Source organism: Cervus elaphus, chromosome 33 (assembly GCF_910594005.1).
Source record: "Cervus elaphus chromosome 33, mCerEla1.1, whole genome shotgun sequence".
Lineage (NCBI taxonomy): Eukaryota > Metazoa > Chordata > Mammalia > Artiodactyla > Cervidae > Cervus > Cervus elaphus.
In genome coordinates, this window is record NC_057847.1 from 24,197,565 (window position 1) to 24,224,975 (window position 27,411).

At 50.4% G+C, this 27,411-nt stretch overlaps 3 protein-coding genes across 5 annotated transcripts; 1 reads left to right on the forward strand and 2 right to left on the reverse strand.

Moving 5' to 3' along the window:
* Positions 1–1,191: 1,191 nt before the first annotated feature.
* Positions 1,192–4,013, reverse strand: HOXD4 (homeobox D4). The gene is made up of 2 exons (XM_043894228.1): positions 2,345–4,013; positions 1,192–1,815 (listed from the first exon to the last, which is right to left on the reverse strand). The coding sequence occupies exons 1-2, from the start codon at positions 2,775–2,777 to the stop codon at positions 1,481–1,483; spliced, it is 768 nt and encodes a 255-aa protein (XP_043750163.1). The 5' UTR covers positions 2,778–4,013; the 3' UTR covers positions 1,192–1,480.
* Positions 4,014–17,298: 13,285 nt separating this feature from the next.
* Positions 17,299–19,338, forward strand: LOC122688319 (uncharacterized PE-PGRS family protein PE_PGRS36-like). 2 transcript variants are annotated; one of them, XM_043894229.1, is made up of 3 exons: positions 17,299–17,579; positions 18,705–18,765; positions 19,212–19,329. In XM_043894229.1, the coding sequence occupies exons 1-3, from the start codon at positions 17,299–17,301 to the stop codon at positions 19,269–19,271; spliced, it is 402 nt and encodes a 133-aa protein (XP_043750164.1). In that variant the 3' UTR covers positions 19,272–19,329. The 2 variants fall into 2 exon arrangements, with proteins under 2 accessions (XP_043750164.1, XP_043750165.1); XM_043894230.1 differs by lacking the exon at positions 18,705–18,765 and having other exon boundaries at positions 19,212–19,338.
* A 2,110-nt stretch (positions 19,339–21,448) lies between these two features.
* Positions 21,449–24,693, reverse strand: HOXD8 (homeobox D8). 2 transcript variants are annotated; one of them, XM_043894226.1, is made up of 2 exons: positions 23,323–24,693; positions 21,449–22,927 (listed from the first exon to the last, which is right to left on the reverse strand). In XM_043894226.1, the coding sequence occupies exons 1-2, from the start codon at positions 23,870–23,872 to the stop codon at positions 22,635–22,637; spliced, it is 843 nt and encodes a 280-aa protein (XP_043750161.1). In that variant the 5' UTR covers positions 23,873–24,693; the 3' UTR covers positions 21,449–22,634. The 2 variants fall into 2 exon arrangements, with proteins under 2 accessions (XP_043750161.1, XP_043750160.1); XM_043894225.1 differs by having other exon boundaries at positions 21,449–22,930; positions 23,323–24,688.
* Positions 24,694–27,411: the final 2,718 nt, after the last annotated feature.

Consider the following 27,411-nt stretch of genomic DNA (forward strand, 5'->3'; position numbering starts at 1 on the left):
GAACTCTGGCTATTACCTTTGACTCTTTCCCCTTATCCTTAAGGGTCACATTTTAGAAAAATGAGCTTTGAATCCTTTGCAGGCAAGGCATGAGAAAAATGACTAAAGAACATCTCTCCTGTTGTTTGAGAGCAATTGTTTTTAAACCACTATTCTCAAGGCAAGGGAGAGAAGAGGGCCTGAAAACTTTTGTACTTTTACAAATTCGCTTCTAATTAACAGGTTGAGAAATTCCTTAGATTTGTTTTGAAAAATTAAAACTTAGGGGGGAAAAACCCTAAGACCGACTTTTGTGGACTTCTAGATTCAGTTAGTTTTTCATTTTTTTAAAAGCAAGATTTCCTCACCTTCCCACTTTCTCCCCAATGCACATCCCTTCTGCCATACCAGCCACACACCAATTCCTATAAAATACTGCTACATGGAGCATTTGGGGACAACTCGGAATCCAGTTGGAACAGAAAATTCAGTCATTATCTAATGACCCAGAACATGGAGGTTTTGTTTTCTTTCCCCAGAAGGAAAATGTTGGACCATTTGTTTCTTTCTTTTCTCCCTTTCCTCTAATCACCCAGAACTAGTTGTAAGCACAGTGCTGAAAAACACACATGTGGAAATATATATTCAAGAACTCAACTTTGAGTGGATCCTTCCCTTTCCTCTAGAAGGGTTAAGGGCCCCCTATATACATTTCCTGGGAGTGGGGAGGGGGTGGAGTTCCAGCCAGAAGTCAGGCCACGCACCTCTGATTCTGCTCCCTGAAACTCAGCCCCTTTCACATGTTAAGTTTTTTGGCAACATCATGTCAGTTATTTCTGTACCCCAATTCTCCAACAAATAAATATTTAAGCAAATATAATCTAAACATAAAACAACCCGTTTCCGCTTCCTTCTTAGACTCATTTCTTTGGGCATGGGGACACTGGGAGCAAAATATATATATATATATATATATTTTTTTTTTTCCACACTGGAAATTATACAGACGACCCAGAAAGTTCAGGAATCCTGGCTTAGCTCTCCTGCTTCTACTGAAAACACCTAGCGCAGGGGTGGCCAAGCTTCTGCCTCAACTCTGGCACATTTTTAAGCCACAAAGATTCCTGGAGGGGTGGGGTGGGGTGAGGATGTTCAAATTCACACTGGGATAAAGCATCCAACCTTCATTTGCAAATTCAAAACCCAACAGCAGAGATTTTCAGGAGTTTAATGACTCGCCAAGGTTTTATGTTCTCAGTAGCTCCTGCCATTTGATAATATACTTAGAGAGAGAATCCCGCCCCCTCCCACCCCCATCCCCGCTCCAGGGAGGGGGCTGCCCTCGGCAGGATGCTAACCTTAGTCCGAGGGAGGCCTGCGTGTGTCCCAGGTCCACCCCACAGTACCTTAAAGCCCAGGGAGGTGACAGCAGGCCCGGCCTGCCCCCGCAGCTTCGGCTCAGCCAGGAGCTCAGGGAGGGGTGGGCCCAGGGTCCCCACTTCTATAAGGTCGTCAGGTCCGTGTGGTGGTCCTTGGCCAGCGGCTGCAAATGCTGGCCGGGGGCAGCTGAGGAGGAGCAGGAGGACGAGGACGAGGACGAGGAGGACCTGCCTTTGGTGTTGGGCAGCTTGTGGTCTTTTTTCCACTTCATCCTCCGGTTCTGGAACCAGATCTTGATCTGGCGCTCGGAAAGACACAGGGTGTGAGCGATTTCAATCCGACGGCGCCGCGTCAGATACCTGTTAAAATGAAATTCTTTTTCCAGTTCTAGGACTTGCTGCCGGGTGTAGGCCGTCCGGGACCTCTTGGGCTCCCCGCCGGTGTAGTTGGGGTTCACTGAGAGACAAAACAGACGCACAAGGTCAGCTCCGGCCTCGGGGTAGGCCCCTGGCCACCGGCGCTCACTTCCTGGCGCGCCCCGAGGCCGGGCCCTCCCTGCGCTCCCTCCTGGCCCGCTGCTCCCTGCCTCCCGCCCGCCCTCTCTCCCCGGCGCACACGCTCCCTCCCACCCACCTGCTCCCCCGGGCTCGCAGGCGGGGACCCCCAAACGTCCCCTCGTGCTCCCAGCCTGCCGCCCGCTCCAGCATTCCCAGGCATTTTGGAGATCCCCTCTCCTCCACCGCGTTCCCTCCACTCTGAAAATGGAGTCCTCCCCCACCCCACCCCCATCTCCACCCCTTTTTGCGCCCACAGCCAAGCAGCCAGCCACATGGTCCCGGCCTGCTCCCTCGGCTATAAAAATTTATGGAGAGAGTAATTGCGGCGCCCATTGAAACCCCACACGCCCCCACCCACTCGCACCCCCTCTCGGGGCTCAGGCCGCCGGGCTGGGGTGGAGACTGAGAGGTCCTGGGCCCGTCCTTACCGGAATTCACGTGCACCTTCTTCATCCACGGGTAGACCACGGCCGGCTGCTTGAGGGCAGTCCCGGGGGCCGGCTGCTTGGGGCCGCCCGGCTGGCTACAGGCCCGGGCGCCGGGCAGGGGTGCGGGCGGGGGCGCGGAGGGCGCCGGGCATGGCTCTCCGGGAGCACCGTAGTGGCCGCCGGGTTCTGGCCCGTGACCCCGCGTGGGCAGAGCCGGGCCGGGCCCGGGGCCGCCGCCTCCGAAGGTCTGCTCACCAAAGTCGGGCCGTGGGTAGAGCCCCGGGGGCTGGAAGTCGGTCCCCTGCGCGCTACCGCCGCCGCCGTAGTAGTCAGCGCCCTGCTCGCCTAGGTAGCCGCCCTGCAAATACTCCTCGCACGGAGGAAACTTGGGGTCCACATACTTGGAGTTCACCATATACGAACTCATGGCCATTAATTTCAGAAGGTAGAAAATACTAATTTTTCTCGTGTTGTCTTTTTTTCTTCTTCCATAGGGCCCTCCTACTTGCTGTCAACTGAATAAAGTTGGCGGCCATGTGACCAGGCCAGCCAATAGCAAGGGAGTGAGTTTATCACCGGGTTGGTGAGCATCTCATAATTTTCACAAATTTAACTAAATAACATACGTGTAATCAAGTGACTCACCGTGGCACCTCTGAGGGCTCCCACCAGATGTTAGTGGAGCTCTAATCCCAGCACCCTCATTCCCCACTGGTGACCCCACTTTTGTCTGCCGCTGACTTCGCTAACCTCCACTGCCTTCTCCATGCACCCCGCCTGCAATCAGCCCCCCAAAATGGGCACAGTTCAAGAGGGAATGAATCTCCTGTATTTGTCAAGGTGCATGGCATCAAAAGGTGGGTGGAGGTGGTGACTCCTGAGTTCGACAGAGAACCCCAGGCAGGCAGGACTCCCGCCTGCCCAGCCCGCGGGAGCGCGGGGACTCTGCCATACAAAGGCCGGATCCCGCCGGCTTTGTCTTCATCAGGGTCACCCAAAAGTTACTACGATCTGGCTGGCCTGAATCAAATTAGGCAATGAGTAACTGCCAAGCTTTCTTCGAAGGCCAGGGTGTTTGTAGCCAAATCTGGCCTTGCTGGTATGGCAAGAAGCCCCCTTGATTCTCTGGCTAGGGCAGTGCCGGAGGGTAGCCCAGGAAGGTTGTGAGGGTAACCCCACCTCACTCAAAAGCATCCCCCAAAGGGCCCTAAACTCGCTTTTCCCTGCTCACCTTCTTCCCACCTGGCAGTAAAGGAAAACAAGCCCCCTCTTTGGGCACCCTCCAACTTTATGCCCCTAGAGAGGAGAGCTGATCCTGGGGCTACCTGACTCCCACTTCACTCCCCAGTGCCCCCAAACCTAACCCTTTGGCCCTGCATTCATGCAACCAATTAGGGATTTACACAGGGGGCCCTGTTTGAAGGTGAGGAGCTTCTCCAGGAAAAGGCTACTTTACATAATTGGGCTCCGACGATCCTCCTGCCTGGAGTCCAAGGTAATAAAACAGAAAGAGGCGACTGACCGGTCGGCTGACTCTGGCCTCCACTTCTGACTATTGCGGATAATGTGAAGTTTTTGCATCGACCATATATTCCCCTAGAATCGAATCTGTGACTACGTGGATACCACACAAATTCGGTTCTACAGGGTATATATAGACAACGTTACTGCCTCCAGGTTCCACCCAGAGCAAGTACCCAGACTGTTGCCAGCCCCAGCCTCCTCCTCGGAGCCGCCAGCCCGTCGCAGCCACCCTCACTTTCAGAGACAGTTCAGGTAGTCTGAAGTGCTCGGTGGCAATTTGCAGCAACGAGTTCCCCATCCTTGTACCAGAGCTGGGGTTACCAAGCAGCCAAGGAGTCAGGACAGTCTTCTTAAGAAAGAAAGAACAGAACAGAAGAAAAATAATCCATTGCAGAATGGCGACTGTATTATTATCCCCTTTCCGGATGCACATAACACCCCCTCCCTTATCAAGTGGTATTTTCCAGAAAGGAGAAAATGCCCTTAGTGGCAGAAGAAAAAGAGGCAAGAGGGAATATCTTCTGCCCCTTCTCTTGCCCACTGCCAGGGCAAGCCAGGTTGGCTGGCTAAGCTAGTTCTCCAAGAAGTCGCACATTTACCTTTCAGGGCTCTGAGCCCGGCTGGCCTCTCTGTCCGGCTGCTGCTTACCACCCCGAGGCAGGCGCTGCTTGCAGGCACCGAGCTGTCCTGGGCTGGGGCTGGCGTACTAATGGTGAAGGGCAGGGCGAGGGGTCATTCGAAATCATTTACAAACATATCACAAAGTTTCATTATTTTTGCTTTGCCGACAGCAGCACACAAGAGTACAAAAGTTCATGAAGTGTGCCCGCCCCAGTGCTTCAGCGCAGTCTGGGGCTCACCCCTCATTCATAGCACCAAGAGGGCTCAGGACTGGGAGGATTTTGGGGACAGAGGGATGCCCAGGCTTGGGTGAGGATTTTGGATCCTTAACTCTAAGCTAGAGGTATTTCTTTTTTTTAAATTTTACCCTCATGATTCAAAAATTGTTTTCAAGCCTCAACTTGGGCCTGGTGGTGTGGAACAGGGAGAATTCCCTCCACTCCCCCCACCCCTAGTCTGGCAAAACTGGCTGACTTCTCTGCACTTTGCACACTCCCCACACACTCCCCCCAATCCTTTGGTTCCAGTGCTTTGGCTATTTTGTAGGGATTTCCCGGGCTCCAATTCTAACAATACCTCTGAAACTGCCCCACACCCAACTCCCCTGTCTCAGGGGGTTCCCCCACCTTCCTTTAATGCCAAGAGCTCCTGGGGACCTTGGGTCTAGACTTTATCCAGACAGATTGGGGGAGCCTGCTGGGATGAGTGGGGACCTGGGTGAGGGTACACATTTTCATATTTATTAGACGCTGTGACCTGCATTTCACCTTATTGCTCCACTCCTTCAGACAGGTCAAAGCCAATGAGTTATTGATGAACAAAAGCGTTAAATATTCACCTCCCGCTCAACTGCCCATACAAATGCTTTTGATGTCTCCGGCTTTTTGTGCTGCGTTCAGCTACGGGGTGCCAGTCCTGGGTTTTCAAGCAAGGAGCATCCACAGAGATAAGCACCCAGAGCCAGGGGAGCCACAGGAAGAGGGCAAGACCAGGAGTTCTGGGGACGCTGGATTTTCCCGCCTGGAGCTGGGGGGCCTGTTTCATTTGAGACAGCCTGATTCGTAGAGCTGAACTATGTACTGCGTGGATCCTCCACTCCTGGGGTGGGGGGTCACAGCCCCTAGGGAGTTGATTATGTCACCCAGCCTGGAGGGCAGAAATCTGGCCCAGAGCCAAGCCCTATCTTCTCCGATCCTAGAAAAAGGTCGTCTCACCAGAAAGGGAGGGTGCCTGGTTCTTAACATCTTCACACATTCCATCTCTCATTAAAATAAAATCATCTCCGTTTTGCATGAGGGAGGGGCCCCTGGTCTTTCCTGGAGTCTCTCCCCACCACCATCATCTTAATGAGATAGCCTTCCTGGAGAGTTCACAGGCCTCTTCAGAAGTGTACCTGTCTTCCGCAGCATAAGCAACTCTGAAAGAGCCAAACTTTTGAGCCCAACACCCCAAGAATCTCTGCCCCCCACCGCACCCCAAACACCCCTCCCCCTTGTCTGCCTGCAACGCTAGCGGCTCAGGTGCAGAAATTCTCGAATTGCAGTTAGAGAGAAGCAGGAGTGAATTAGAAGGGCCGCATCCCTCCCTCCTTCCTCAGCCGGAGTCCCCAACCCAGGACCCAAATCGCTGAGGCCGGGGCTGGGCCGGGGGAGAGGATAGGAGGGACTTTCTCGTAAAGCTCAGAATTTTCAGCCTTTCCCCCGGAAGCGGGCCAACCCAACACACCCGCAGCCATAAAGGGTTGCGTTCCCCCTCCTCCTTCTTTTTATTAAAAAACAAAACAAAACAAAAAACAAAAAAACGAGAGAAGGTGGGGGCCAGGCTGGACCGGGTTAAGCTGGGCTGGGCGGCGAATGGGGATTGCGTTGCCTGGGTGCTTAGCAGGTTGGTTCGAGCAGAAGGCGATGCTCGGCGCAACTTGTTAATAGGGCAGGCTGCTAATTAGCTGCAAGCTCTTCACAGACGCGTCCGCTGCGGCAGAGCTGCACCTGTCCGAGCTGGGGAGGCCTGGGCAGGCTGGGAAGGTCCGGGGAGGCCCTAGGAGACACGGCCGAGGCGTGCCCGCAGCGCGTTCCCTCAGTTATAGGTGACTGCAAACAAGGCCCCAGAAAATATTCCCGGGAGTCCAGCTTAGATCCTCCAGTTCCAAATCGGGCTCCCCTCGTATACCCAGGCCTGGGGAGGCAGGGCCGTTTTTCCACCCGCCCGCCCCCCTGGCTCGGCCCTTCTCCCCACACCCGCCCAGTTATCAATACCGCCCCTTCGCGATTCGGAAGAAACGGGGAGGTACTTACAGTGGTGGTGTCTCACGGTCCCGAACCTGTTGCAATGAAAACGGGGTCACTTAAATTCCACAGGATAATAAAACAGAGATGGATGATACACAGAAAAATGACAAGGCCCAGACACCCCACCAATACCCGGACCTCCCTCCTGCTTCGGATGCCCGCCCCTAGGAACTGCGCCAAGTTCTCCGCGAAGCGGGAGACTGCAGTGCTCAAGGGCAGACCCGCGGTAGGAGAGTATGCCCCCATCACCTCCCCCACGCCATGCACCCCTTTGGGCAAAACCTTACTTTCTGCCTGGCCCGACTCAGGCGGTCTGTAACAGGGTTTCCCCCGTGGGAAAACGGGAAGCGAGGAGAAAACGGGCCTTTGTGTGTTTCCTTCTGCACAATCGGCTGGGTGGGCGCAGGTCCACTGGGGAGGGGGCAGCTGCTGCATCTGTCCCTTGCCCCAGCTCCCCGTCTGTCTCGATCTGGAGCAACTCAGTACCCCCTTTCCAATTTCAGATTGGTTTCAAATTCCCCAGCTCCAACCAGTGCCCCCTCAAAACTGTCTTCTTTCCAAAGAAGGACCAGGCAAGGCTGGGACTTGCCGTCCACTTCTGCTCTAATTCAAAACAAAGAGCAATTTCCAAGGGAAATGAGGACCAAACGATAGCCAAGGAAGAGGAAAATCGATGGGTTTAAAGGTAAATGGCAACGCTTTAGACTGTTATCCAGTTCTGTGGGTATGACATCATTTCATCAGCATTTTTGCTGGAGAACCCACAAGGCAATCTTAAGAAGCAGTGGTCCTCACAGGGGCTGGGGTCCAGCTTTCAGCCTCCTCTAGTTTTATTCTGGGACAGGGATCTTCTCGGATCCTCAGAGAAGATCTCAGAGGCAGAGCTTCTCCATCCTTAAACTTTCTATCCGTCCACCTAGCCTACCCGTTTTATTCCACTTCTGAAGCAGAACTTCACTCTGAGAAGGTGAGAGACAGAAAGTTCCTCTGGTGAGGTGAGAGCCCTCAGTTCCTAACTTTCTGTGTCTAAAAGGGAGAGGGGATTCCCATCCTATTTCTTGATTTAGGTTAAGCTAAAATTAACTTCCATGGGACTTCTCCCCACCACCAGGCAGAATAGATGGAGCAGAGAAATCTCCCACCCCTGGAGTTGTCCTGGGAAAAAGTAATAAGTGACTTACTGGTTTTCTCTCCCAGTGGGCAGGGGAGCTGGGAGCAGACCTGTCTCCTTCTGAACCCGGCGCTAGCTGGAGCCTCTCACTTTCCTATCGCTGCTCCAGGAACCAAGCATCTGCACTTGTATGCTCTTAACCTAATTTATGGTGGGAATTATATTTTGGCTTGTCAACTCTCAAGCCATAAAACAAAGTTTATTGGAATCACGTGCTCGTAAATAGCCACTCAGGTCCCATCTCTGCAGAACCATAAATAACCTTCGGCTTTAAACTTTTATTCACTAAATAAAGGTTCACTGCAACTGTTCCCTCACATTTAAATAGTTCCAAATATCTAGGATTCAAGGGGGGAAGTCATATTCATATCAATACCCTGGTCTTTTCAAACAGCATCTTTTCAGGGACTCTGTTTAGAGGGGGAGATAGTGCTATTTGGAAAAGGCTGGTTGGTGGGCATGTCTTATGATTCTTTGGCTGCATCCGCTGTGAGTACCATCAACTCCTTTATTTCAATAATTTTCTAGCTCTAGATGTGGTAAATAAAGAGGAAAGCCAAAGGTCATTTCTATTGGCTTATACCAGAAGTTATTTCAGATTTTGTTTTAGCTTCAATAAGAAAAGAGTGGCTGGAGGCTGGGTGGGCTTGGGGGTGGGGGTGGGGGTGGCAGTTGGAGTTAACACTTGGCTCGGTATTGTTGTGAATGGGCTCAGCAAAAGTTGAAGGTAGCCACATGCCTAGAGATTTCTGTAATTTGCTTAGATCTGGAAGGGAAGCCTTTGCAAGTGACCAAACTGCTTAAAACAGCAAGACTTGGGGTTTGGTGATGTGAGAAAGTAGAGAATAGCCTCATCGGGCATCTTTGGCAACTGAAGCTCTAAAGAAGGTTATAAAACAATAAAACAGCCCTGGTGTGAAGGAGACAGGGTGTGAGGAAGCAAATGAGGCTCTTAAGGAACCCAAGCCCAGGAAGTCAGATGTCCCCAGTCCCACAGTGCCCCAACCACAGGGCCTGGGCTCCAAATCTGGGTAAGATCCTATCTCTGCCCGCTCTTACCCCTCCACACACACCCCCACTGCCACCCCCATCAGAGGAAGAGCCTAAGAGAGGAGGAGGCAGCCTGCTCTCCCGCTGAGAAAACCAAGAAAAGAGCTTGGGCCTGAGCACTGCTCCACCAGAGGGTGTGACTCTGTGCTTAGGGTAGTGGGGGTGAGAAAGACACCCCCAGCTCCCACCAAAGGGAATGAATGAAAAGAAAATTGACACCGCCCCCCCCCCAGCATCCTTCCACAGCCCGCTAGAGTTGCTACCAAATAGTGTGAAAACATGTGATTTTGACTATTACGATTAAAAGAATGGATGCTCTCTGTAGCTTTGTAGAGCACATATACATCTAAGATTTCTAAATAAAATTCAGTTTTGAAAGTTCTCATTAGCAAGTCCTATCAAACCCATGAAAGGACTCCTACTAAAATCTCTTTGCTTTCTAATTTCCACCCATTCTCTGTGCATTTCTAAACCCATTTCCTAATTTCACATTCACTGGATAGAAAGCAGGGAGCTATTAGTTCAGACTGTATGGCATTTATTTCTCTCCCACAACCCCCATCCCATTAGCCCACTAAGAAGTATCTTTTTCTTTTACAGTTGGTAGCATCTGTTTTTAAAATATGAGTAAAGATGAAACATTTAAAAACTGTTTTCTGGCTCTATTAGCACTAGGTGAGCAGCTTCAAAACAAGTCCTTGTTAATCCATTTTAAAAAGTTTGAGGGCTTAGGAAAGCCTTCTTTATTTTTCCTTAAGTTAATAAAACTGAATTAACCAAAGGATATCTGACATTTCAGGCAGTTGTGATGAGCTTTTTATGGGAGGAGAGTGGTGTAAAGAGAAGACCATACTGAGGAGATGGTGTTTGAAACAATGTCTGGCACCTAATCTGGGCTCAAGAGACATTTTTTTGAATGAATGATAATGAAAGATGATGACTGGGGCTTACCCACAGACTTCACTGTGGCTTACATCAGAAGAGTAAAATTATACAGCCCACTCTGTATATTTAGATGATAACAGGAAAGTAACTAGCTCTGCTGAGGGGAAAGGAGGAAAGAAAGGAAGACATTGAGGCACATAACTTCAATTACTTTCTAATCTTAGGATAGCCAGACAACATGATAAAGGAGAGTGTCTTCCAATCTTCCCTTGGCCCCTGCCCCCAATTTTGGGCTTTTTTAGATGAATGATAGAGTGGAATGGGAAAGAGCAAACTCCGTCTAGCAAGAAAGCTGAGCACTAGGGAGAAGAGCAGACTAGCTTCAGCCAATTTGTTGGGGCTTTTCCAAGGACTGTCAGCGGTGGTGGTGGTAAGTCATGAAGACGAGGTGGGGGAGAAGAGGTAGTGGTGGGGAGAAGATGTAGAAGCCTTCTTAGAAACCTGTTGCTGGGTACAGTGAGATTCTGAGCACCATCTTCCCCATCTGACTGGAAAGGGCCAGTTCTGGGAGTTTCTGCTCAGAGAGCTCCCATGAGCTAAAGTCCCCTGCAGGGCTCTCCCAACCCAGATGGCAGAGCCACTCCCAGGAAGGAGGAGAAAATGAAGGGGCCCAAGAGGCATCAGCTGCACTCCAAATGTAAGGAAGTCCACTCTCTGCCTGCCCTAGAGGCCCTTGCTATGTGGCCTAGGAAAGGATATTCTGACCTTGACTTGCAAGAGGCCTCTTACCCAGAGGTGGTGTTGAACTCTTAAACTATCTCCACAATCAGGATAAGTGGGAATGAGACTTCAGATGAATCCCCTAGACCAGGGGTAGGAAGGAAACTGCCAGGCCTGGCACTTAGGGACACAGACTGGGGAAGAGCCAGAGAAGGGCTGAACAGGGAGTCCCAAGCAGGAGAGAAATATAAATCCATATTCCTGACACTATGCTCTATCGCTGAAAGGGGAACACTTCTCCTGCTACCCCCCACCCCCTCCCCCTACAGTGGGGTCTGCTCACTGGAACTCTGCCTTGGTGTCTTCTGGGAAGGAGAGGTAACCCCAGAGGTAACAATTGCAATAGTGCGATGTGGCATCCAAAAGAACGGGCTCTGGGGCAGGACCTCTAATGGGGGGGCCAGACCTGGAAAAAGCTCCAATGGGTCCAAGAAAAGCAGGGTGTCGGGTAGCCGTCTAAGCCCATTGAGAACCAGAACAGAGGTCAGATGGGTCAGGAGATGGGGTGACTGGGCAACTGCAGCGCTGCCCAATTTCATGGGCCAAACTCTGCCAGACACGGTTTATAGCAGGAGAGAGTGTGTTTGGACAGAAAATCCGACCCAGGTGAACTCCGGCTTGGCCAAGGGCTGCAGAGGCCCTCTTAGGAAAAGTCTGTAGTCAGAAGTCCTGGAGGCCAGGGGTAAGGGGTAGAACCTGGCTGCATGGGAGGGGTGTATATATATATATGTGGATTACAGTCTGAGATAGTATTTATATAATTCCTTTTAAAAGATATAAAGAATCTCAAAAAATGGGCTGACGGAGATCTGAGGGGGCTAGGCCTCTTTAAGACACACCTTGACATCACCATGGCCCACACCATGGGAGCTGTGGCTCAGCCATGGCCCTGGAGCCCAGATCTTGGAACACAAGCAGATTAAGGGTGTGGAGCACTCCTTGCCTCCTTTGTGTTGCCACTGGCCTTTTGCTTTTCCACTCTGTCCCAGCTTTCAAGACTGAAAAAAGGGTACTTGCCTTGGGGCTGTAAAAGAGGCTGTGACTGATGGGTGGTGGTAAGGAAGGTGGCTCCAGAAGGTGGCCAGTAGGGCCTGCTCTCTAGTAAGACCTGAGCCTTCTGTAGGAGTCACGGATGTGCCTGTGTGGGTATCAGGCTTCCGCTACCTGGTATCTGCCCACTGAGGAGCTAGGGGCACCTTTCTCTTGGATATGGCCCTGAAGTCTACCTGTAGGCAGATGCCAACCAATGAGACCCAAGGAAACAGGGCCTATGAGACCCACTACAGCAACAGGGGAAGCCCCAGATCCATGTTCTCCTGAGACCAAGCCTAGGCCTGTCTTCTCTGAACAATTCAGGGACTGGCTGCGTGAACCGGTCTCTCTCAGCTCTAAAAGTCTAGGCCTGATTATTAAGCAGAAAAAGGATACTGATGATAAGAAACACCTATTGAATGCTTGTTATTCAATATGCGATTGAAACAGGTATTGAATGTTTGGCTTGTGCCAAAACCCCATTTTAAGTGCCTAATCAATGAGTTAATGTATGTAAAATAGTTAGAGAATAGTGCTGGGCAAACAGTAGTGCTATGTAAGTAAAAATCCTCAGAACAACCCTTGAAGGTACTCTAATTATCCCTGCTTTCCACACGAGGAAACAAGCCCAGAGAGTTTGCCCTACTTGCCTAAGCTCACACAACAGTTAAGCGGAACAAATTTGAAAGAAGGCAGTCTGTACCCAGAACCTACTCACACTCTGAGTTAGCAAGTGGTCCATTTCCCCTTCCCTAGATGGTAGCTTATGGGGTAGTGACATTAGAAAATCTAATGAAGGAGGGAGCTCCCTTAACTAGGGGGCGGGGCATTGCTAAATGGTAGAGAGAACTTGGCCCCTGTAGGCCACAGAATCATAAAAGATACAGGAAAGACCCTCGACCAGTACTCAAACATAAGCATACATCTTAACTGCCATGGTGGAGAGTGTTTATAAACTGCAGGTTCTAGACATCCTGATTAAGTAAATCTGGCATGAAACAAAGGAACCTGCATTATACAGAAGAGGCTTGAATGCAAGCCTTCATTAAGAATCACTGCTCTAATGTAGGGAAATGAGGGAAGCAAAAGACTGTTGCCAGGAGATAACAAGGAACAGTGGGGTTGGATCAGAGCCAGTTGGGGATGTCACCGCTGATGCAAGAAACACCCCCATGGAGCCCACCAAAGGCCTGAAATGGGTGTAATGGGTAAAGAAGAGTGTGGGGGTGGTGTGAAAAGGGGTAAGAGGAGCAACTGCAGGGTTTTCAAGCCGTACGCAAGAGTCACCCTGGGTCTCGGAGCCTCGAGGGAGTCCCGGGGCCTAGGCCTTGTTCGAAGTGAGCCTGGGCGAGCCCCTCGGCTTGAGGCAGGCGACGCTGAACACTGGGCTTTTCAAGGCTGCCGGTTCTAGGTACCAGGAATTGCAGGAAAGGAAACTGGCAAGAACAGCAGCCCGAATGAAGGGGCTGGTAGGGATTGGGCGTGGCTTGCCCCACCACCAGACCCTCTTTTCCTGCTCGTCAGAGCCCAAAGCGCAGAAATCGCGCCCCCTCCGGGAAGGCGGAGGAAGTGAGGTGGCCCGCCACCCCGGAACCTGCCTTCAGGGTCCCGGGCCTCTGGGCTGCCTTTGCTGCCAGTCCCGGGAAGCCGCCCCTGGGGGTGGGCGCCGCATCGCCAACTATGCTCGTTGGCCGAAAACACTTCGTGAGCGGGGTTGGAGGGCGGGGAGAAGGCGGGGCGGGGTCAGTGTCCCTCCCACGCTCCCGCCCGCGAGCGCCCGGGGCATCTCCCGCCCCTCCGTAGCCGACAGGACGCTTGTCCTACAGCGCCTCCTCCTGGACAAGGCGCCAGACAGCAGAGCAGGGGGACTGCTCCAGCCCCGGAAGCCCGAGGCCCCGGCTTCTTAGCGCGGGGCAGAGGTCTTCCCGAGTCAGAGGCTTTGAGCTGGTCCTCCCTTCCCCTTGGGGCGGCCAGAAGGAGTCGAGAGGCCCCTGAGGCCGCCCCCACCCCCACTCCCACCCCTAGCACTGACAACAGGCTCGCGACCCAGGAGTGTACATCCTCCGTTAATTAGGCGAGCCCAGGCGGGAAAACCCTACAGTTCGTGCATTTATTTATTTATTATTTGTTTGACCGCTTTCTGCTGAGCCACTGGTCCCCACAGAGCCTTCGAACGTACTGCGCTGGCGTAACAAGATCCGAGAATGGTCCGGTTGAAGAATTGGCCTGAAGTTGGGCGGTTTGAACAGGCGCCAAGAGGAAAGGCCTTTTCCCAAAGCAGAAGCACCAGGCTGAAAAAAATCTATACACTTCCCTGAGGATTATATACATATATATATATATATATATATATATATATGTATGTAATCTTTTAAGGTGTTAAAAAAATGTATGTATGTTTATTTTAACACCATGAAAGAAAGATTTGGTTTTCTTCTGGTCACTAGCTCGTATTTGCAGACTATTTCTAAAGTACAGATTTAAATTGGGGTGACGTGGTGAGTCAAGATGATTGAAAAAACGTGGTCAAGGGCAAGATGTTTGGCTAGATTTAGATTGAAGGCTAGAATAAAGGAAAGATCAGGAGCGAATCCTGAGGGAGGGTGGAGTGGAGAGATCGGGTTTTATCTTCCAGCTCTGAGTCCACTCGCCCCCTCCCCCCATCCGTTCTTTGCTGGTTGGATCCCCAGGCTGGGTTATTTCATTGCACATGCGCCGGACGCTGGGCGAGCGGGCTAGGCAGGCGCAACCCCGCACTGCGCTGTGCGGGAGGTGTGCGCAGTGCAGGCTGCTGCAGCGCCTAACTGCAGAAGAGCCTGAACGCCGCATCTTAGAGACACAGGAAACAGACTTTTGCAGGAAAACCTGTTAAAAGCTTCAAGCGTCCTTTCTGATCTGCAAGCCCTGTTCCGCCAAACCAACAAAATCGCCATGTTTCCAGTAAACCCTCATGGTTGTCCTTTGGGTCAACAGTTTCATATCCAGTGCACGCCTTCTCCCCAGTCGTTAATCAAGGCTGGGGGGGGGGGGGGCGGGGCGGGGAGGGTGAGGGGGAGAGGGAACCACCCTACGTCCAGAGAGTAGGACTTCTCCCTCATTCTGCACAACTATGAAGTCCAAGAGACCAGTTCCTAGAAATAGGGTATCTTTTCGCATTAATTTCGAAAAATTGGCCCTAAATTGGACTTAAGTCGGAATTCCGACTTCTTGGTGGCTTCTCCCCAGCTTCCGGTGCCCCCGCGTGCCCTGCCCGGCGGTCGCACTGCGGCAAGGCCGTAAATACCTCTAGCAGCTGCCTGCCAGCCCAGAGTGAAATACTGTCTTTGTTCCGATTTCCCCTGCTTCTCGAGCTCGGAAAACAGAATTCTGGCGAGATATATTTATTTGGAGGAACATCTGACAGGAAAATACGTTCGGTTTTCAACCCTGGTGCTTAGCCACGTTTATAACAACGAGCTTCGCTCTTTTTCCTGGTCCTCCGAGAGAGCGCAAGCCCAGCTCATTGCCTGACCTTAGACACTAAGGCCCGGACGTGCCATTGGTTCCCTGATCTATACACGGTTAGAGGTTCCGTTCGAGGACTCTGGGAGTTACACTCCCCCGCTTGTGAGCTCTTTGGGTCCAAGTATTTTTTTAATTTCGTTTAAGTTTTTAAAAATTGGGTTAACAGGGACAGTGGGGGCATTTCCGGTAGTGGCAAAAGCGTTGACTAGTCTCCTCTTGGACTAAGTGGCCTGAGTTCAAATGTGACTGGCAGCGTGTTTATTCCCTTAGATGCAATTGACTATTTAAGCTCTTAATGCTACTACGGACTTAGGAAGAACCCCTTAGTCCTCCATATCTGCCCATGACATCACCCTCTGCTGTGCAATGGGACCTGCAGACCGCCCAGGTTCCTAGTCACTTGGCGCGCTCAGTCATTGAACCCAGGGAAAAGCTACTGAAACTCGGAACACAAGCGCTTGGCCATCAGGGCCACAACTCGTCCCCACCCCCACCCCAACTCCAGGCAATTTAGGGACTCCTGGAGTTGCCAGGGTAGGGCCCTGGGAGCCCCAGTCCAGAGGCCTGTTTTTCAGTAGGTAATGCTCGATACCAGTATGAAAGAATGATCTCAGCAGTACTCTAACAGAGACATTTACAAAATACAGACATTCCGGACTTAAAAATCAGTTTCTCACTTGTGAGTGATCATAATTAGTGATCGGCGACAACTCTGCGCACAGTCAACTGGCCACAAATCGTAACCCTCCATTTTGAAACGATCGTGATTCTGTCGTTACTTACTAAAAATACCTTTCTATAAAAATATCATTTATTGTTCAGAAATGCTTTTAAGGCTAGCATGGTCACACTGGGATATTTGGGAGAACACTGAGTTAGGCTTTTCCGCTGGTTCCTGAAAAAACAATACTCCGCCATGCGCAGGTCAACCCCATGCGCAATGCGGCAGATTGTCCTAAGGTTTTAAGATTTCACGTGTCCATGAGGAAAGAGGCAATGGGATTTGAGAACTGCATGCTCAAGTGCCCTTCAAAATCCGTAGGAGAAAATAGCATTTCTTTCTGCAAATAATTTTCTTTCGATTCATAGATATTTTGGTTCACTAGTTTTGACGTAGAGTTGGAAATATTGCTATGCTATTCATTTGTAGGCAACACACACACACAACAGTACATTTAGAGAGCAAAATGTCTACTCTTTTCCTACTCTGGCAAATAAGAAACACACGCGATGCTTGAACTTATTAAGCATGCTTCGAATTTCTGAAATGTCTGTTTTTTCCCCAAGACCTGAACCAGGTTATCTGATCCTCTGCTCTACTACTACCTCTCAAAACATGCATCCATTTTGTGGCATAGAATAACCCAGAATCACCTGACAGATGTGTGCCAAACCTTTCTTGAGTTGTTACGAAAATCATCTGAGAGCTAGAGAAGCAGTTAATATTTAAAATTCCATCTCATAAACAAGGCCTAATAAACCAAAAACTCTAAAAATCAGCATCACTCACCAAAGCCTAAATGAACAAACGTAGCACCATCCTGGATATACAGAATCCACCCCACCCCCACCCCCAAGCTCCAACCCTCAGAAAACACCTGTTAGCCTCCCAGGTACCTCTGACCAACCGCAAAATGCTGCTCTAGACTTCAGAGTGCCCGTAGTGACCCCCAGCAAAGCTGACAGCTCCAGAAACCATCTGCAGTCTTCCCAGCGCGGGGATCCAGAGGCTCTCGATCTATGCCGCTATCCACCTCTCCTAATCTCGAGAGGAAATAGGGCTTCCCTTGGATTTCTGAGCTCAGCCAGACCCCACCCAGGGCCCCAGGGGACGCCCGCTCAGAAACTGAGTGATCTGGAGGCAGGGGACGCAGACAGGCACTCCCAGGCCCCGGGGAAATGTGGGGGGTCAAGCCGGGCTTCCCGAGCTAACCGAACGGGTGGGCGCCTCGAGCTTCTCGGTGGCAGCGCTGGAGGCGCGGGGCGGGGGCCGCTCTTACCGGAGGTGCAGAACTGGAGGCGGCGGTTGGCCCCGGCGGCGGCTGTAATCCACTAGGCGCTGCCCGGTTACCCGCGCTCTGCGCGGCAGGGACCCGCTCATGTTGGAGAAGGAGCGCGTCGGAACCGCGCGACTCGGCCACCCGGCTGCAGGCCGGCGGCTCCCGGCGGGCGGTGCCGGCGCCAGTGGGGGCCTCGGCGCCCCGGGCTCCTTCCGGGCTCTCCCGCCCGCCGGGCTCCCCGCCGGCTCCGGAGGCGGCAGCGGCGCGGCCCGGGGCGAAGCGGCTGTGGGGCCAAATTGGGCGCCGGGCGCGAGCCGAGGCCGCCGCGGACCCCGCAATCCCGCAGCCGGAGACTGGAGCCCACCTCTGCGGAGACAAAGGTTAGAAAAAGAGGGGGTGAGGCTCTAGGAAGGCAGAATGCGGGGGGAAATTCGCCTGGGAAATCAGGAAAAAGGCCGTGAAGGCGAGCGGAGCCTGCACATGACCAGCCGCAGCCAATGACGACCGCAAATAGGTCATAAAAAGGTCTATTACCAAGTTGTAAATTTTCTTCAAACAAAAAGGAATTTACTGCAATTCCTTGCGGATTTTGCACATACAGCTCGCAAGCGCCATGTTTTTTCCTCTCTTTCTCTCTCTCTCTCCTCTCCCCTCTTTTCTCCCCGTTTTTCTGCTCTCCTTCCTCCCCCTCCTCCTCCTCTTTCTTCCTCCCTCCTCCTCTTTCTCCCTCTGTGTCCCTCTCCACCCCTCGCTCTGCCTTTCTAGACTTTACGGTTCCTTTCTCTAGGAATTCTTTTCCTTTTATTTTGGTTCTTTGGCTTGAAACCTCTGCTCCTTGGGCACTGTGTTTCAGGGAGAATGAATGCCGCGCTCGCTTGGGGAGGTGATCCTGTCAGTCACCCCTCCAACTCTCCCCTCACTTGGCTTCTCCTCCCCTCCCCTCACCAAAAGGCCTCTCTGAAAGAACAGCCAAGCGCTTTCGGTTTTTGCCCCTCTCATCTTCAGGCAAGCCACCCAGTCTGACCTTGCGCAGCAAACCAGGGCTCTGCAGGCCAAGAAAATGTGTGCTCTCCCCGACCCAACTCTCTCCAACATAAATCGGGGTCCCTCCTGTTTCTTGGGGTTTCTGCAGTAGGAGAGTTGCCAACCAGCTCAAAGACTGGAAATGGTTTTAGGTACTTGTCAACTTCTCCAAAATAACAGTTTGAACTCCCAATACCTATACTTAATCTAGATGAAACATCCCCCTGTGACAGTCCTGGGTTAGAGAAGAGTCCATCTTTTTTAACATCCTCTGAAAATCCTTGTTTAAGTCTCCCCTAAGTGCAATTCACATTTCTATGGAATTAACTCTAGCCCCCTCTTCCCTTGCCCCCCAAAATGTTTGTCCATTGAAGAGCCTGTCCAGGGCAATATTGAAGAAGAGAAGGACTCCATTTGTTCAGGAAAAAAGCAACTCCCCAGTTTCAGGCTTGAAAAAAAAAAAAAGTTCTTTTTCTTCAAAGGTTGGAGTGCCATTCCTTTCACTCTTCTCATGGAAGCTGCTCCAGGGAACCCCAGCTGAAGGTAGACATCCTTTGCTAGCTCTCCTCATCATTAATGCATGGGCATGGCCATCCAGGCTTCAAACCTGCCTGTAAGAGGTAACCTCTCCTCACCCCCACCCCATCCTTTCAAGGACACTGCTTTCGACTTCTAGTAATACATTTATAAATATGTGCATTAGTATTTCAATGTGTAAGGTCTCCGTTAACATCCTCATACCCAGTAAATACCTAAGTGGTCATACACTTAAGTAGGAAGCACACAGCACCCTTTGGAGCAGGCTATTTGTATCCCTTGACAAAGTTCTGATGACCTTGGATGTTTCTGATTAAAGTGCTTCTGTTGCCATGTGTCAGCAAAAGTCATATTCTTTCTAGAAAAAGTCAGTGAGCTCCAACTTTGCTGGAGGTACCCAAAGCAGCAGCCAGGCTCATTAAAATGTTCTCTCTTCCCCTGTTCACCACCAGATGCATGAGGATTCAGCAAACAGTGGGAAACCAGAGGACACAAGTTTGGATGTGAAATAGTAACACCTTCTGCAGTGAAGAATAATTAAATATTTTAATTACACAAGATCGAGCATGTTGTTGGCCCTTCCCAAACAGTAACACTTTATGCTGGTCTACACATGTCTATACATTCAAAACATTGTTTAGTTTTGAAACATTCTGAGAAATAACCTCAATTGTCAATTTTCCTCTACCCAAATAAAGGCAGAGTTTATGACCCTCCATTTCAGCTGGTGGAAGGAGGGCTGGGAAAAGACTGCACTTTTGAAAAGGCAGCCATATTTGTACTTTTTCCCCCTGTGCAGAGATAAGCCATGTGCTGGGCTTTGTGGAACCTCACAAAATGGAAGCCCCTGGACTGACTTTTCTCTAGGAACTGTTGAGACCCACGCCTTCTTTTGTGTGTTTTTGGTCTACGTGGAGAACCTAAATCACTTAGGACCCTTGGTTTTTTCATCCAGTGTTAACATTGGAGGGTCCTATTTTTCTGTAAATGATTTACAGACCTCTCTAAGCAGACTCTCTAAGCAGTCCAGGGCACCAAAGTGTCGACTGTTTCCAAAGGGTTCTCTGAAGGCTTATGCAAATTTCTGCAGCAAAAAGGTTGGTTCGATATGCTGCATCCCTTAGATGTTTACAGATCTGAGCCAATTAGAAGGGCATCTCCTGCACTCGTCACTCGGAGTTGTCTGCATGAGACAGATGGGGGCTTCTAACCACTATAAGAAAGATGGTGGTGAGTGTGTATGATTTGTAATTCCACAGACTCTATTTGAAGACAAATCTGTGTTTTCCCCAACTACAAAAGGAAGCATGTATACCTACACTAATTACTAACACTTTCTACACGAGTAATCTATGTATATGTACAACAAATATATACCCAAAATACCAAATGTGTAAATGTACAAATACTCTCAAGTGTACTAAGTTTTGCAAATCTATTTGTGTACATGAGCTACGAATTTACCATAGGTTAGGGGTCCAACAGAGCCAGAAGATACAACACTTTCAGAGTAGCACAAAATGGAGAGGAAAAAAAATTTTACCTCCCTTCCTTAACTGATTTCCACATCAGTCCGCCACGATATAGTCTTGCCCAAATCAATGGCTCTAAAAATGATTTTCAGGGAGAATTCTTGTGTAGAAGACAGTGAATTTTGCTAATAGAGGAATCCCTTAAATGGAGGGCAGCTGGAGTCTAGCCAGCCCCAGTCTCTAGCCAGCCTATTCCCACCCTCTCCACAACCAGGCTGTTTGCTAGCCATGCTTTCAGGCACTTGGCACACTTGCTCTAAACCAGTCAACAGCAGAGTCTCAGGCAACACACAGAGCAAAACGTTTCCAAATCTAGCAGGCACGTTTGCAGCTGTCTCCTCTTGTGCAAATGTTTCTTAAGCCCCGGGCCACCCTTGACTTAAAATTGTCTTTCCTGGCTCAGGTCAGCGAATGCCACAGCCATGGCCTCTTCCTGGATAGAAAGCCAGGTGGTGCTTCGCCTCTGGCCTAACCTGTGCCAACGTTTCCCTGGTCCTTGAAGCAGCAGGCAAACAGCCCACCATCACCTGAATAAGTGATACAGGCCCCAAAGTATAGGATTCCATTTTCGTACCTGTGCAATAAAAGCCACTCTGGAAATTAAAATGTACCTCTTTAAAAACATACAGGCATCTAGAAAAAGAAGAGAATTCTTCAAAGTCTACCTGATAAAGGGGCTTTCCCTTTTGTGGGGAGAAATGTTAGTTTACTTGAATTTCTCCTCTTCCCTCATAAAATGGCAGCTGCAGGAGTAGCCTCAAATGGAAAATGGATATCTTGTTAATAACAGATCCCAAACCCCAGCATCAGCGCTGGCTCAATGGAATAAACTGTGGTATAATCTGGACTCTGGGTTGTTACCCACTGGGCCTACAACTCCAGTCCTTTGTGAAGTTCAAAGCTCTCCCAGTATCTTATCAAGGTTGTTTAGAGCAAGATGAAGCTAGAATAGCCTAGCTGGCCCTCTCTGAAATAAAAGAAAGTCCCCCCTCCCACAGTTATTTATTTTTATAGCAAGGGTGCAGGTAACCCCCCTCCCACCTTTTAAAAATCAAACAGATGCTTTAGCAGGATGCTGCCTTCACAGGAGCCCTGGAGATTGTTCCTGACTCAGGAAAAGGGTTATTAGCGGCGCTCAAAGACACTAGCTCTAGAAAAAGGATTCATTTCTTTTATTAAGGAGCTAGCTATATTCTGCAGCGGTTGTTTACACTCGGATTTTTCTGCATTTGCTCTCAAGGCTTGTTTCAAATAGGTGAGGCCAACCTGGAGAACAGCAGAGGACGTACCAACCGACATCTGATATACACACAACAAGTTGGCTCACAATGGGCGTGCAAACAGAGAGAAGAGAATACAAATAAATATGGCACCTCCTCAGGAAAAAACACACACACAAAAACCGGAATCACAGCGGCGGCCACAGCACAAAGACCTAGCAATTTCAGGCGATTCCAAGCACAGTTGAAAACGAAAGCAAATTCAGAAAGGAGAGGCGTTCCACAAGGTGACTTGCCAGACTAAAAATATCTAAGTGAAAATGTTATAATTGACTTTTCAAGTATTCATTCACTCTAGATGATTAAACTGCCATAATCTGTATAAACTATAGAAAAATTATTAAATGTCAACTTTGACATTGTCCTGAAACTTCTGTCACTAGCCGAACATTTTCCCCAAGTTTAAGGAAGCTGCAGAGCCAGGACTATACATTACACTCCTCAGCTAACATGTGCTTTTCTCAATATTTGGCCCAGACTTTTTCCCAGAGATATTACATTTACAAAATTCTCAAAGAAACCTTTTAGGAGTAAACAAAAGGCACCCGAACCATTCATTATAAAAGCAGAAAAAATATAAATAACACATTTTAATCACATAATATAAAGTAAATATTCTGCGGGCATAATTTCTTTTAAAATTAATAAACTTCTTTTAATTTACTCACCATAAAGAAAAGATTTAAAACGTTCAAGTGCACTTGTTTGATTAATAAATCATTTTATATTCAATTATTTAGTGCTAATCATTAGGAAGTTTACGTTGTCGAGGCAAAATCACCAGCTCAGACATTAAAAACTACCATTATAAAAATATAGCTACAAGGTCAGTATCAAATTACTCTTACATAGGACAGCTCAAGGGCTGTTTCTATGCGACACTAGAAACATTTTTTTTAAAACACCCAAATCCCTCTCAAAGCGCAGAAACCTCAAGAGCAGTGACATGAAGGTAGCTTGAAACACAGGTAAAGTCCTTTCCAAAAAAGAAAACAGGTGGTGTCCACCAGCATATGCTGATCATTAGTTTTAATAGTCTGCGGTAAAATTTTAAAGGTAGAAGTTAATTTGTCGGGCCTTCGGCTCGGTCTTCCTCCAGCTCTTGGGCTTCCTTTTTTGTTTCCCCATCCTTCGCCTCCTGTCTGGAAACCGGGAATTTGTCCTTGTTGTTCTCCTTTTTCCATTTCATTCTCCTGTTCTGGAACCAGATTTTTACCTGTCTCTCGGTGAGGGCTAAGGCGTGGGAAACCTCGATTCTTCTCTTCCTGGTCAGATAAGGGTTAAAAAGGAATTCCTTTTCCAGCTCTAAGGTTTGGAAACGACTGTAGGTTTGTCTTCCCCTTCGTCTACCAGGAGCTGCTGATTAAAACAAAGAGAGAAAAAAAAGAGGAAAATAAACATTAAAAATGTAATGGTGCGTCTGCAGGTTGCTGGAGGTTTCTGAAACAGGTCTAAGGGGTGAAATATACACAACTCTCCTTAGGTCTGATATAATATATAACATGGGCAGGCAAGAGGGGCAGCGAGAACGTCCTAGCAATTATTATGACCCCCATCATCTTTTCATGGTTTCTACTTTAAAGAAAAAAAAAAAGTCTGTATTACTTCATGAATAAGAGTCACTGTAAGCTACACCAGAAGAAAAAGGAGAGGGAGAGAAAAGGGGAGTTTTAAAGCAATTACGTGAGATGAAAGCAGATTTCTCCCCCTCTCCCCGCTTAAAAAAAAAAAAAAAAAATTTGCATCCCAACCTTGTGGTCTCATCCAGGGAAACATTTGAGAAGGAGACGAGCTCTGATTTAAGTGGTCTGGGTCCTCGCCAATATTACCACTGGACGATTTACAGTCAGGATATTGTACCAGCTCGGCCTCTTGCTGGGTCGTAAAAATCGGCTGTCTCTGTAAGTTATCGTATCCGTAAAACTTCGCGGGCTCCCCGTGACAGGCAATCCCACCGCAGGGGGGAGGCGGCGGCGGAGGAGGTGGGGCGGCCTGGTAGGCTGCGGCTGGGCTGCCCCCGCCGGGGTGGAAGTAGTCCTGGCCGGGGCCCGGGCCGCCCCCACTACTGCAGCCCGGCCCGGCGGGCGGCGGCGACGGGTGCGGGTGCGGGTGCGCGTGCGGGAAGCCGGCGGCGCTGTTGCCATAGAGCTGCAAGGCGGCGGCAGCGGCGTGGCGGCCGCCGACCTCGGGCGCGAAGTGACAGTCGTAGTAAGTGGGATTGATGGCCTCGCCTGCCGCGGCCGCCGCCGCGGCCGCCGCCTTGTACTTGGAGTACAGCGGGTTCACGAAGTACGAACTCATCGAGGCGGCGGCGGCGGCGGCCAGCGGCCGGGGGCCAAGGTAGGGCGGCCCCGGGCGGGCGGGCGGGCGGCGCGGAGCAGGCAGGGAGCGCGCCTCAGCGCGACCGCACTGCCGCGGGGGCCTCTGGGGCGGCTGCTCGCGCCACTGGGGCCGCCGGGCTACGTTGCTGCTGCCACCCACCCGCCCGCCGCTTCTGAGACCCCGCAACCGCGGGCACTCCGCTACTGGGCGCTCATGCTCCTCTCTCGCGCCCGCCGCCTCGACCTCGCGCCGCCTCCCTCGCGGGTCGCAGGGCCTCACCCAGCCCCCGCGTTCCACTGCCCGCCCGGCCTCTCCCGGCGCGCGCCGGCTTGGCCGCAATAAACTCGCCAACACCCCGGGTGACCTGCCCCGCTGCCTCCACTCTTTCCTCTCAGGCACCAGGCGGCCCTGAGCGCACCGGGACAACAACAAAAAAAGTGCGCCCGGCCCACGGAGACACTCTTTGGCTTCGGTTTACAAACCCCCGCTCTGGAGGGAAAAGGAAAAAAAACACCCTCTGCCCGCCGCCACCTCTCACCTCGCCCCCCCCGCAGCCCCCTCCCACCGCTCTCGCCGCCGCTGCCGAGGCTGCCGCCCCGGTGCGCCCCGGCGAGGCATTTTCGCACCACGCCACTGCCGGGAGAGGGAGCGAGATGGACGCGAGATAACCGCGCGGAGGGATCCGCGCGGAGGCGACACTCTGCATCCGACGGGACGCCTCACGCTGGCGCGAAGATGCCTCCGCCAGCCTTAAAGGGGGCCCATAAAACCGCACTGCCAAGGGCTCTCTGTGCCCCCGGGCCCAGGGAATGCGGGCCACGGCCGGCAGGGCGGGGGCACCGCGAAGCCATACACTTGGGGGTGGGGGCGCGGGGAGGCAGGGAGGCCACTCCCAGGAGACTGTGGAGCAAAAGACTCCCTCCCCGGCCCCTGGAGCAACCCCTCAGAGGTTGGCCGTGGCTTTTGCGCCTCTGGACACGCGGGCGCAGCCCACGGAACGAGGACAAGCCGTGTAGACGATCCAGACTGAAAATTTGAGTTAGGTCCTATCCAAGTGGCTTGATTAAAGGCCACAAAGGTGACCTCAATACCGAAGTGCATTATCAAAGCGAATCTAAGTAAGCCCTTCTTTTCCAGCCGAGCGGGCCTTGTGGAAATGAGATGTACATTTACCCTTGACGCACTGCACGCCTGGCTGAGGCTCCCAGGTTAATTGATATTTAATGGAAATCATGCCCATGAATATAGTTTCCATCATTTCACCCTTGATAGACGTCAGTACCAGGCGCAGGGGGCAGCCTGAAGAATGTGGGGAGGGGGAACATTAGCATTGCTGAGGGAGTAAATAGAAAAGCAGACAGAAATGTTCCAAGCCGCGAAGGAGGACTTACGCTGGGGAGGCTGGTATTTTCTCCGGCAGGACGCGCGGCTCCGGGTCTCAGCCCCTGCGTGGAGAGGACCTGGGCAGGCGATGGCCCCGGGCGGAGGTCGGGGAACCGACACCCCGGACCCCCCAAGGAGCCTCCGGGCCGGCGTTCGGAACATGCCAGTTCCAAGCAGCTGCAGGCGGCGCCCATCTTCTAACGATTCTAGTTCATGCAACAAGCCTGGGAAGTTAGTGCCGAGAACTGGCGCCGTGTTCAACGTAAAAAGTTACTAATTTTTCCAAAGGTAAAGAAAGAGAAAACTCATTCTATGAAGGACGAGGAAGAGAAACGTCCCGTATCATGTGGGGCAAATCGAGTGTGAATCGGAAAAATATTCCTGATTTTAGAAACTGGCTCTGAAGCCTGTTGGCGTTACACCACCAATTCGCCTTCTCTCTCCTCTTCTTCCCCCCACTTCTGCTCTTGTGTTGATGATGTTCAATGTCCAATAAATGTAATAATAGGTCTCTGCTGAGTGTGTTTTCCTTTGCCTACTCTTTCTTTTTCGTGGGTCTTTGGGTGACCCCTTTTCTTGGGATAATCCATTGTTGTAGAGGGCGCCAGGCCCACGGGAGCCGACCTCAGAACACTCAGCCCACCGAGGACGCCCCCGTTAAAACTTACACACACATTGCTGGCTTTTCACGACAAATGAGAATGTCTAAAAACCTCCAGACAGCTCCCAAAGGCGTAGCAGGCGACTGATTTCAACTACCTCTTACCCCTTGAGGGTTGGCCCAGCTCGTGGGTGAGATCCTGAGGTTAGTCCGGGTGGACAGAATATTATTATTTTGCAAATGGAGAAAATAAGGTAGAGACAGAAAGGCATAACAAGATAATGTTTAAGACTCTGTAATTGTTTCTACAGGGAGTAGCTGAAAATAGTGAAGGTAAACGGATTGCTAATGAATCTGCAGATTATAAAGGCATGTCTTATTTTTAAATTAGTAGGGAGTGCAAGGAGGCTTCTGCTGTGTGAGTGGTGATGGGTCCGGGTTTTGTTGTTGTTGTTGTTATTGTTGTTTTCTGCCAGTTATCACCAGGTTAAAACCTTCCTTTAAATCCGTAGGCGAACGAACTGATTCGGACGGTTAACGATTTGTACTCCAATCTTGCAAATACCCAATTAAAAGAGTAATTATTTTCAATAAAACCTTGAAACTTTGTAGTTGCGCCTTTTAATTTCACTGTTTGGCGTGTGTGGGTGTGCGCGCGCGCGTTTAAACCCTCAATAGTGGATTTTGGAATGGAATGGGGGAAAAGAAGAGCGAGTCCAGATCTCAATAATGCAAAGCACCTTCTAGAACTTTGTGATTCCTGAGGGGGCGAAAAAGAAACACAAACACTACAAATTCATTTCTACACATTCTGGCCTAATCACGAAAACATTGTAAGACAACATTTTCTCTTGGGACAAAACAGTTTTATTTTCTTCCTTCAAGCATTCCGTTTATAATCTGAATGGGAGCAGGGTGCGATTAACTTGGTAAACATGTATGCTTTTACACTTCTCTGTTTTGATACAATGCATTAACGTAACGTTCTCAACTGTGCCCAAGTTTTCTGAAATCCTGACTAAGCCACAATTTTATACATAATAAACACTTCTGGAGAATGTAATAGTGCACATTGATTCTTTTTGGTTAAATTTATCCTAATTTGGAGTCTAACATAGGATTGTATCTTTAATCAAGCCCTTCTTCCGCCGCAAACGCCAGCTTTACGATCACAAAATGGAGCAACGGCGCTCTCTAGTGGCCAAATGCCACCTCTAGCCGAGTGAGCTTAACTTCTCTTTATTCAACTCAAACCAATTCCAATCTTGTTCTTTAGTTTGACTGGAGCTTGGATCGCTGACACTAATAATGCTTTCATCTCTTTGATTGTCGACAAGTCAAGTGCAGAAAACAGGGGCTCCTGAATGCCAAAGATATTTCTGCTCCCGAGAGCTTCCAGTAGTGTCTTTTTCAAAAGCTTCCAGCCCTTCTTTTGCCAGACACAGTAAGTCCCCATTCTGTAATCGCCCACAATTACAGAATGGGCTAGATTCAACGAGATTACAACTTTCTAAATATCAACTGCTATAGGCCT

Coding starts and splice junctions, on each gene's coding strand:
- HOXD4 (XM_043894228.1), bottom strand. CDS start 2,777: ATGGCCATGAGTTCGTATATGGTGAACTCCAAGTATGTGGACCCCAAG. Junction 1,816..2,344: donor GAAGGTGCACGTGAATTCCG/GTAAGGACGGGC, acceptor TTTGTCTCTCAG/TGAACCCCAACTACACCGGC.
- LOC122688319 (XM_043894229.1), top strand. CDS start 17,299: ATGTTGGAGAAGGAGCGCGTCGGAACCGCGCGACTCGGCCACCCGGCT. Junction 17,580..18,704: donor CCACCTCTGCGGAGACAAAG/GTTAGAAAAAGA, acceptor TTTTCTTCAAAG/GTTGGAGTGCCATTCCTTTC. Junction 18,766..19,211: donor CCAGGGAACCCCAGCTGAAG/GTAGACATCCTT, acceptor GTTCACCACCAG/ATGCATGAGGATTCAGCAAA.
- HOXD8 (XM_043894225.1), bottom strand. CDS start 23,872: ATGAGTTCGTACTTCGTGAACCCGCTGTACTCCAAGTACAAGGCGGCG. Junction 22,931..23,322: donor TCCCTGGATGAGACCACAAG/GTTGGGATGCAA, acceptor TGTTTTAATCAG/CAGCTCCTGGTAGACGAAGG.